The sequence below is a fragment of the Gymnoscopelus microlampas genome (assembly GCF_963454915.1).
Source record: "Gymnoscopelus microlampas genome assembly, chromosome: 13".
Taxonomy (NCBI): domain Eukaryota; kingdom Metazoa; phylum Chordata; class Actinopteri; order Myctophiformes; family Myctophidae; genus Gymnoscopelus; species Gymnoscopelus microlampas.
In genome coordinates this window covers 36,230,061-36,240,213 of record NC_139950.1, presented here as the reverse complement: position 1 = coordinate 36,240,213, position 10,153 = coordinate 36,230,061, and the positions used below count along the sequence as shown (strand labels likewise).

Below are 10,153 nucleotides of genomic sequence, written 5' to 3'. Positions count from 1 at the left end.
ACACACACACACACACACACACACACACACACACACACACACACACACACACACACACACACACACACACACACACACACACACACACACACACACACACACACACACACACACACACACACACAGAGGAGTTGAATAGGAGTCAGCAAGGCAACAATCTAGCTTCCTCTGTAGATGTTGGAGTCAAGAAATAGTAAGATGGAAAGAGAGAGAGAGAGAGAGAGAGAGAGAGAGAGAGAGAGAGAGAGAGAGAGAGAGAGAGAGAGAGAGAGAGAGAGGGGGGGGGGTAGGGGATAGGGGGAAGAGATAGAGAGGGGGACGAATGTGAGAAAGAAAGAATGAGAATGGGGGCAAAGAGGCAAAGAGAGAGGTGGACAGAGGGAAAAGAGAGAGAGAGAGAGAGAGAGAGAGAGAGAGAGGAAGTGTGGAAGGCAAAAGGGACAGAGAGAGAGAGAGAGAGGGGAGAGAGAGAGAGAGAGAGAGAGAGAGAGGGGGAGAGAGAGGGGACAATAATGACGACAAGGGGACTGGAAGGCTGGCACACACCAGCCACACACTCATATCAGAGCTCTGGACACAGCAGTCTCCATCCATCTGATCTCCGTCCGCCTGCCTGTTTCACTTTCTAGTTGACTTAATTGACTGTCTCTCTGACTGACTGACAAACTGTCTGCCTGCCTGTGACTGACTGACTGACTGACTGACTGACTGACTGACTGACAGTGATCTACATGTTTATCAGTTGACTGTCTGTCTTTACCTGGTTGACTGTCTCTCTCCCATCTGCCAGGTTTACAGTCTATTCTCTGACTGACTGTGTCTTTCTGTCTGCTGTCTGAAAGGTGAAGCAGTCGCTCCGTCTACCTGTCTGCTTCTTGGACAAGACTGTCTATCTTACCAGTTGTTTCTGTCAGTCTGACCCAGTCTCAAGTTCAGCGACTCAGATAAACCTTGGATTTTGCTCTGAGAATACGGAACAAACACACACCTACGACTGGAGAGATTCAATCGACTACACTGCGGAAGACTAGAGGGCATCACTTCCACAACCTGAAGACATCTCCCTCTCTCTCACACACACACACACACACAGTGTCGGTGGATGAACACATCTCGGTTAAAACTTTTGTTTAGTATTTTCGGAGGAAACTGAGCAAAACCGTTTGCTGTTGTTCAGAAAACAGCTCTTCTTGACCCACTGGATTGAAGTGTTTTGCTCAAGGGCACCTCAAAAGCAGTCAGCGGTTTCTCTCTCCTAAAGACCTTAGGTTCGAGATCTGCAATCATCTGCCTCTGCAATCCATAACAGGTAATGCAACTTTCTGAGAAAGAGTGAGTGAGTGAGTGAGTGAGTGTGTGTGTGTGTGTATGTTGTCAGACGGGACGGGATTGACAGTGCACAGCACAGTGCACACACAAAAACCCAAGGATTACGTTTATGTATTCAAGACGTAGACAACACGTAGATTCAGTAAAGTTATGTGTGTTTTCATGACAAATACATACCCTGAGACTTCACATTTGCTAAGCCACAACCTCCTTCAGGCCATGGGAAAGACAATCAATATGCATATTGATGTTGAAAGACCCGAAACGTCCGATGATCTCAGGAACATCACTGAAGATGTGTCCCAGTGCATCTTAGGATGTAACTTTCATGTATATCAATATGGGTGGGTGGAGTGATAGACTTTTCTGCACCACTAAAATAAACAAGTAAAGCTCAAATATAAATGTAGTTTATCAACATCCTACTTCATTTTTAAGATTTATTTCAGATAGGCAGATGTAGAGACAGGAAACCAACGGCAGAGAGAGAGGAGAGACGGCTGTGAGACAAGACGGGGGTCAGATTCGAACCCGGGTCCTCGGCAGTGGTGTAAAGTAACTAAGTACATTTACTCAAGTACTGTACTGTACTTAAGCACGATTTTGAGGTATTTTTACTTTAGGCAAATATTATATTTTTACTCCACTACAATAATTTGAAAACTTTAGTTACTTAGTTACTTTGTAGATTTGGATTATTATTAAAAAACATACAGTAACAACTTCAGCATATACATTTTGGTCATTTGAAAATAGCCAATCTACAAGCTCACAATGCGTCTGCTATTTAAAAAAAAGATTTTTATACATTTGAAAACTTGTGAAACGGGACATTCTGCATAATGAGTACAGTCTACTTTTGGTATTTTAAGTACATTTTTATACCAATATTTTTGTACATTGAAAGTACGTTTTGAATTCCAGACTTTTACTTTTACTTAGGAGTATTTCTATTTTGCAGTATTGATACTTTTACTTAAGTAAAACATTTGATTACTTTTTCCACCACTGGTGCTCGAGCTCCCTAGGAGCATACTGTATGGTCTCTGCACTACTGAGCCACCAGGCACCCCTAAATTGTACCTTTAATTCATCAATTATTGTGAAGCACTTTGTGAAGCCCAGACAGACTAAACACTATGTTTGTGTGTGCATGTGTGTGCATGTACTTGTGTGTTTATTCCCATTATCCAGGCAGGAAACAGAACAATTGAATACTGAGGGCACAGATACACCCACACACGCACGGCACACACACACACACACAAGCACGTGCCAACTCGCACACACGCACGCACGCACGCACGCACGCACGCACGCACGCACGCACGCACGCACGCACGCACGCACGCACGCACGCACGCACGCACGCACGCACGCACGCACACACACACACACACACACACACACACACACACACACACACACACACACACACACACACACACACACACACACACACACACACACACACACACACACACACACACACACACACACACACACACACACGCACAGACTCAAAGGTCAGACAAAAGTCTAAAGAAGGAAGTAATATTGTTATTAATGATGCTGGGAGCACTTGTGAAACACATAAACATACTCACGGACGTCTCACGCACCTGCACACACGCACACGCATGCAGACACACACGGGCTAAAGTTGGAGCCTGAAGGTTTTTTAAACCGTAGAAATGTAAAATGTTGTTTTCTTTTCTAAAAACAGAGCGCAGTGACAAGAAATTGCTTGCTTAAATTCCCCCCAGAATCAGTTCTATAAAAAAAAGAATTCTATTTGTAACCTTCTGAGAAATAGAACGATAAAAAAAAAAAACTTAACATCTTAAAAACATACAGTCAAAACTCCTGAAAGTTGGCATGAGGTCGTTAATCTCATCAAAAGGCTCTGCCCAAGCGATAGGGAAACAAAAATACAAAAAACACACTGGTGTTAAAGATTTCTGAATCTTGACATTGACAGCTTACAGCATTCAGGCCATTAACTAAATTGCTGAAAACCCTCTAAATTGCAGTACATTTGATGAACGGTGCCTCGCCACATTCCCTATCTCCAAATACCACAACACAGTCCTCTCTGTTGATTTAATTTAAGAGTAGAAATCTAAATGTGTAGTTTTGTACACTCTCAAAGAGAACACCACTGTATGAAAACACTGAGGATTTTACAGTGTACTGGTCTAAGTATGTGAACGGCACTCAACTAAACTGAAAAACAACCAAACAAATCCTGTGTTCTCCAGGGTGTCAAGAGTTAAATGAACACTCAGGATTTCAGGATTTTGTAGTGTATACTGTACACAGTATAATACAAATCACATGCAATTTTCCTTACATATACAATACTATATTTGCACGTGTGTATAAGTGTGCCCACGTGTGTGTGTGTGTGTGTGTGTGTGTGTGTGTGTGTGTGTGTGTGTGTGTGTGTGTGTGTGTGTGTGTGTGTGTGTGTGTGTGTGTGTGTGTGTGCGTGTGCGTGAGTGCGTGTGTGCGTGTGTGTGTTACATTGGCAGTGTTTACACTGCATGTCTAGATTTCCTTCCCCAGAGACAGACCAACAGAGTGTGGGAACCAAGTCGCGAGCTAAACTAGGACTTTGGCATAGACAGAATTATTAATGGGGTCGGGGACAGGGTCAGAGGTTCAAGTTAATAAAAGAAAGACCCCCCCCCCCACACACACCCATATCCTCAATGACCACCACCCATCCCTGTCCAGACAGGTCAGTTTAACCCCTTAAGCCCTATTTTATATGTTGGCGTGTGATTACGCGGTCAGGATAGCAGGGTTAATGTGGTTGGTTCAAGGCTAAGGGTGCGTTGTGGCTCATCCAGGTAGTGTACGTTGCGAGCTTGTAGATCTGCTATTTTCACTAGTTTGGGTCCCGGGCAAACGTCTAATTTCTCTTTTGGGTCTCGAGCTAAAATGTTTTGGGAACCACTGGTTGGAGCTAGTGTACACAGACAGAGTCAGACCATAATGCCCCTCGAAGCTGCAAGGACCTGAGTTCCAATCTGACTCCCGTCACTTCTCATACGTCTCTCCTCTCACTGCCCTTGGTTTCCTGTCTTTCTCTTCACTATACATAAAGAATGCCGATGCTTCAAGCTTCCTAATCAGTGTTAACCAAATAAAAAATGAAATAAAATGAAACAGAAAGGTTCAACATCCATAGAGGCTAATAAACATTATTAGATGTTGACCTAATAATAAATATAAAGACAATAAAACAACTGCAATTTGTAACAGTATCTTCAGGCCTCTGGTGGTTTGTAGATGAGTGTCGGATCGAGTAAAAAACATAAAACTCTGACTTTTGATTGATTGTATTCAATTCATCAACATAAAAATAATACCAATATATCAACAAATGTACAGAGGAGAGAAAGGAAAAAATGTCAGCAGTGAATGTCACCTCCTTTCTATTGGAACATTTAGCTTACCTCCCCTTGTGGTCTCCTCTACTGATCCTGTTCAGGCCTTCATGTACTTCATGTGTCCAACCTTTACAAGTCATTAAGTCGGACTAATATGTTGTCCTGAAACAACACTATTATTAGGACTGTATATGAGAACATGGAACACCTTTAGTATATGCTTGATGTTAAGAACATAGAGTAAGGATTATGTGGGCTAATACAACAGAGGACCACACATATTGTCCTGTCTTCTCCAGGTTGAGCCTGCAAGTGTGATTGGTGCAGTCTTAACCAGAGAGCGTATTTAGAATCCTCATCTGCGCTTTGATCGGCCATGGCAGACTGGAGCCTGCTGGGAAACTTCCTGGAGGAGGTACAGGAACATTCAACCTCTGTTGGCAAGGTAACACACGCATGCACGCGCACACACACGTGCACATGCGCACGCACACACTTGTAGTTGGAGAGAGAAAGAGAAGGGAGAAACATACAGTATTCTAAGTCTACTCAAAGTTTAATTCATTTCCAAATAATGTCTATTTATTTTGTGTAAATTGTCTGATTGTTTGGGGATATGATCAGTAAAAAAACACACACACACACACACACACACACACACACACACACACACACACACACACACACACACACACACACACACACACACACACACACACACCTCACGTGATATACATTAATTATCATAATGCCTGCCTAATGTTGTATTCATTATCATTTGACGTGTAGCATGTCTATATACTGTACTTCTACCCACCAGGTGTGGTTGACCATTCTGTTTATCTTCCGTATCCTGGTTCTTGGGACGGCTGCTGAGTCTTCCTGGGGAGACGAGCAGGAAGACTTCACCTGTGACACTGAACAGCCTGGCTGTGAAAACGTCTGCTATGACAAAGCATTCCCTATAGCACATATACGATACTGGGTAAGATAATATAATACAATGTAATGTTATATAATTAATATACATAATCTAATATCACGTAATATGATCTATATTACATGATGTAATATAATAACCAGGTTATGAAATAATCTGCATTTACTGTATATATACTGTATATTTGTTGGCACAGCTACACAGGGATATAGTGATAATTGGATGATAAACATATTTCCTAATTTGTAATTCTATTTTTCTGATATATCCTCTGGATAAAGGAAGCAATCACACTTAAAAATTGTCCATATATGATCGTCGACTTCAAACTTTGCGAGCGCAGCGGCAATGATTTGAATCGTTCGGATATGCGGTTGTCCAGAACCGCCGATCCGACCAGACCTGCAGATCAATCCACTGACAAATGACATCAGGGATCTCCATATATGGGCATAAAAGGGACAGACTGACAGATACAGAGATCTCCATATATGGGCATAAATGGGACACAGGTAGACAGACAGATACATAGATCTCCATATATGGGCACCAAAGGGACAGACGGATATAGCCTGGCATGGCCAGACTAATATCACTGTGTAGATATTAGTCTGGAAAAAAAGAGGATTTTAAACCCAAGAAAACACTATGGCTTGTTTCCATTGGGGTCCTTTGTACTCAATTCATCGAAAAATATATCGGTTGGACTAATTGCAATGTGATTGTATTGTATTTTTTCTGTTCCCAGGTACTCCAGATTGTCTTTGTGTCCACTCCCAGTCTGATTTACATGGGCCATGCCATGCACAATGTGCGCAGGGAGGAGAAGAGGAGGAGCAGAGAGGAAGGAGAGGAGGGGGGAGGGAGAGAGGAGGACCCTGGCGGGGGCGGAGGAGGTGGAGGAGAGAAAGACAGGAAGACAGTGAAGAGTGGAGAGAAGGGAGACGGACCATCGGCGGTGGGTCGAGTTCGTCTGAGGGGAGCGCTGTTGCAAACCTACATTCTGAGCATATTGATACGAAGCATCATGGAGGTGAAATAACACAAGCACTCAGCATTTTACTGTGTACAGCACAGCACATCCATTTGTTTGTCTCTGCCTTGCTAATGCCTTGTGTGATGCTTATGTTATGACACTATAAGCTATTTGAACACCTGATGAAGCACAGAGATGCATAAAGTGAGATGTAGAATATGAAATTGAAATTGTTATTTGACTGTGAACCGTACCAATGGTAAAAGCGGCTGTGATGTCACATCCTGCAGGTGGTGTTCTTGTGTCTGCAGTACTTCATGTATGGAGTCTTCCTCCATCCCCTCTACGTCTGCAGGGTAAAACCAGAGAACGGCATTTCAAACATAATCCACAGAGTGCTACTCCATTAACAGAGTTGCCACTCGTTTGTACAACAACAAAACAAAAATCCACAAAACAGGAAATGCCATAGCCTCCCTTTTCTTATCACGTTCCCTTGTTGCTTTCCTTCTCTCCCAACACAACAACCCTCCATACATACCAGGCCTGGCCATGTCCTCATCCAGTCAACTGCTACATCTCCAGACCTACGGAGAAGAACGTCTTCATTGTGTTCATGCTGGCCGTGTCGGCTGTCTCCTTGGCACTCAGTGTGATAGAACTCCAACACTTAGCATGGCGACACTGTTGCAGGTGGGTATAGGGGGAGCGAGTGTGAGTGTGTGTATGATTGTATCTCATACGTTTACGTGAAGGAAGGGAGGAAGGGTATGTTTGTAGGTGGGGAAGTTCCTGGTGGCGATACCTTAAAATGGAAAGTACACAAAGACCTTGCTGTATGTAAGGGTCTGGAACTATTTTAAACTTCCATTCATTCAGTTTTTACTTCCTGTAATTAAACATATTCACTTATATAACAATATTAACTGAATCTCTGAATCTTGTATTTGTTACAGACGGTGGGTCAACAAGAGGAGGGGTGTTTCCCGCGGCGATGCCAGCCCCCCGCCACTACCACCGCCTACGTCCCCATCGACCCCACCCCCAGACTTCAGCCAGTGTGTGATTGGCTCTACCCACTTTATGCCCCTCCCCTTCCCTCATCACCGCTTGGCCCACCAGCAGAACTCTGAAAACATGGCTGCCGAGAGGAACAAAATGGCCGCTGCTGTGGAGGAGAACTTCCTCCAGATGACCTGCTACACACTTGGGGGGATTAAGGAAGCCGGTTACGGTCAGATTCAAGATGGTGGTTTCCTCAAGTGTAGTGGTGGTGAGTGCTACAGCCCTGGGAGCGGTGAAGCTGGCTGTCCTCAGATACAAAATGGCGGCCCGGGGCTCAGTCCGAATGGAGGAGGAGTGTGCCAGAAGGACAAACGGCGATTCAGCAAAATCAGCGGAACCAGCAGCCGAACCAGGGCAGACGACCTAGCTGTTTAGTTTACGCATCAAAAGACACACATGAGAGGACAGTCTGACTTTGCAAAGAGGCAGAACTGTGTTTCCAAACACACGGCTGAATTAGGTGACACTATCACCAGTCACATGAGTATGGGCAAAGCCTCTGATCAAATCTGCAAGTGCTGTTCTACCCCATGTGTGGATAACGTTACATGTATTCGTCTATAGGGTTATGGCTAACCTTTCGCCCTGGAGGTGTAGGAGCTATGGCTATTATGGACACAGACACACACACACACACAGCCATGAATGATTGCAATACCGCATCACTGCGCTATGCTTGCGGGTGCTGTTGAGCAGGTTTGGTCCTGTCAATGCCTTGAGCAAAGGTCGAAAGGTCACATTTTGATGCTTTCTGCTTCAGTAGGGGGAAGCTGAGAAGGCTTGCAATAGTCCTTGTAGCCTCAAAGCCAGAGTGAGGGTTTTACGTAAATCACATATACACACCCATATACAAGCAGAACAACATAAATGTGGAAGCAGGAACACATACTGTACCGAAAAGTATACATGCATACCTTCTCATCAGGGACAGCTGAGGAAATTAGAGCCTTCTGATATAGCACCTATGCTAATCCTGCCTGTCTGGTTGAATAACCATCTGTCTATCTATATATCTGCCTAACTTCCTGTTTGTCTGTCTGTCCCCTGTCAGCCTGTCCTTTGACCTTGTCACTGCAGTGGGCCTGAGGGGTTGGTTAGCTGCCTGTTCCTCCTGTCAGAGATTGGACAAGAAACAAGGCAGACAGTCAGAATGAGTAGAATACAAAAAAATGATTCTACTACCAAAAAGATGGACTAGACATGTTCTGATTAATTACTGTCATGTTTCTCCACTTTTGGAAAGATTACATGTTTGCTGTTGTATAGTCCACACAAATAATTTGGAACACAAATGTTCCACATCACTTTAATGTATACTTTTCACAATCTTGTCTATCTTTCAAGTATAAATTTACACAACACTCCAATGTAAACTTTTGATTAAGTCTGAGGACATTAACAGAACACAAATATGTTGGTACTCATGGTAGCCTACAACATGGGATGAACCAATGAATCATTCAAATTAAATGCTATTATGTACAGTATATTCAGGATAAGCTGTTGAACAGCCACGAGCCTAATGCCAAGTCCCTACAGTAATAAGGAGTCTAGGACATCATTAAGCCTCAAGTGATTGTAATTTGTGCAGTGTGACAGCCAATATTAGTGAACTGTTTTTACAACTTCTCAGGTAATCTTTTTTATTGGGAATCCCTGCAGTGGCACAACAGATTTAGATTGAAGGCTCTTGCTACATCATCCTACTAACTGTTGCTATGTTAATGATACCATTTCATGGTGATAACCACTTAACTAATGTTTTGTTTTTGGGTTTTGTGGCACTTTATTACGACACATTATTTATTATTTATCAATCGTACATCCAGGATGCTTGACCAGTTGAGAGAGATCAGAAGCTCATTTGACTTTGAGCTACTAACACTAGAAGCTAGTTTACTGAGGCACTACACAGTCTCTATATGCATTTGATGTATTACCTTGTGTTTACTTTGCTTACTGTAAATCGCTCTGGATTAAGAGCATCTGCTAAATGCCTAAATTGTAAATAGTAGTTTAGCCTTCGGAATGGAGCATGTTCCAGCTAAAGCACAATGAATGGACTACACACTGTTACAATTACTAGCACCACTGGAGGTGATATATTTTGTTTGTGCAATAGCATACACTCTACATTGTTATTACCAAGTAGCCTACTGCTGTTGTTTAGATATTATTCTGCCTGCCATGAGACAATGGGAATAATTAAACTTTGCTAATTTCCTAGATTGTAATAAGAAATGTTTTGGTTGTCAAATCTTTGGCAATAATATCGGCATACTTGGGTCGGCTGGTCAGTTTGACAAGAATAGCCCCACTGTGTTATCAGTGATGTCCCAGACAGTGATATAGCGGCACTATCTTAAACAGAATCTGTATGTCTGTAGTTCACGTTTCTTAAGAACCCTCCGACCGACTGACTTCAAACTCGGCACGCACGCCGCC

The 10,153-nt window shown here is 43.2% G+C and overlaps 1 protein-coding gene across 1 annotated transcript; it reads left to right on the top strand.

The window, feature by feature from the left end:
• Nucleotides 1–573: 573 nt before the first annotated feature.
• Nucleotides 574–9,949, top strand: LOC311058820 (gap junction alpha-5 protein-like). The gene is made up of 7 exons (XM_084076331.1): nt 574–1,309; nt 5,027–5,172; nt 5,548–5,712; nt 6,416–6,700; nt 6,934–6,999; nt 7,188–7,336; nt 7,600–9,949. Exons 2-7 carry the CDS (start codon nt 5,104–5,106, stop codon nt 8,081–8,083), a joined length of 1,218 nt encoding a protein of 405 aa, XP_083932457.1. The 5' UTR covers nt 574–1,309; nt 5,027–5,103; the 3' UTR covers nt 8,084–9,949.
• The last annotated feature ends 204 nt before the right edge of the window (nt 9,950–10,153 follow it).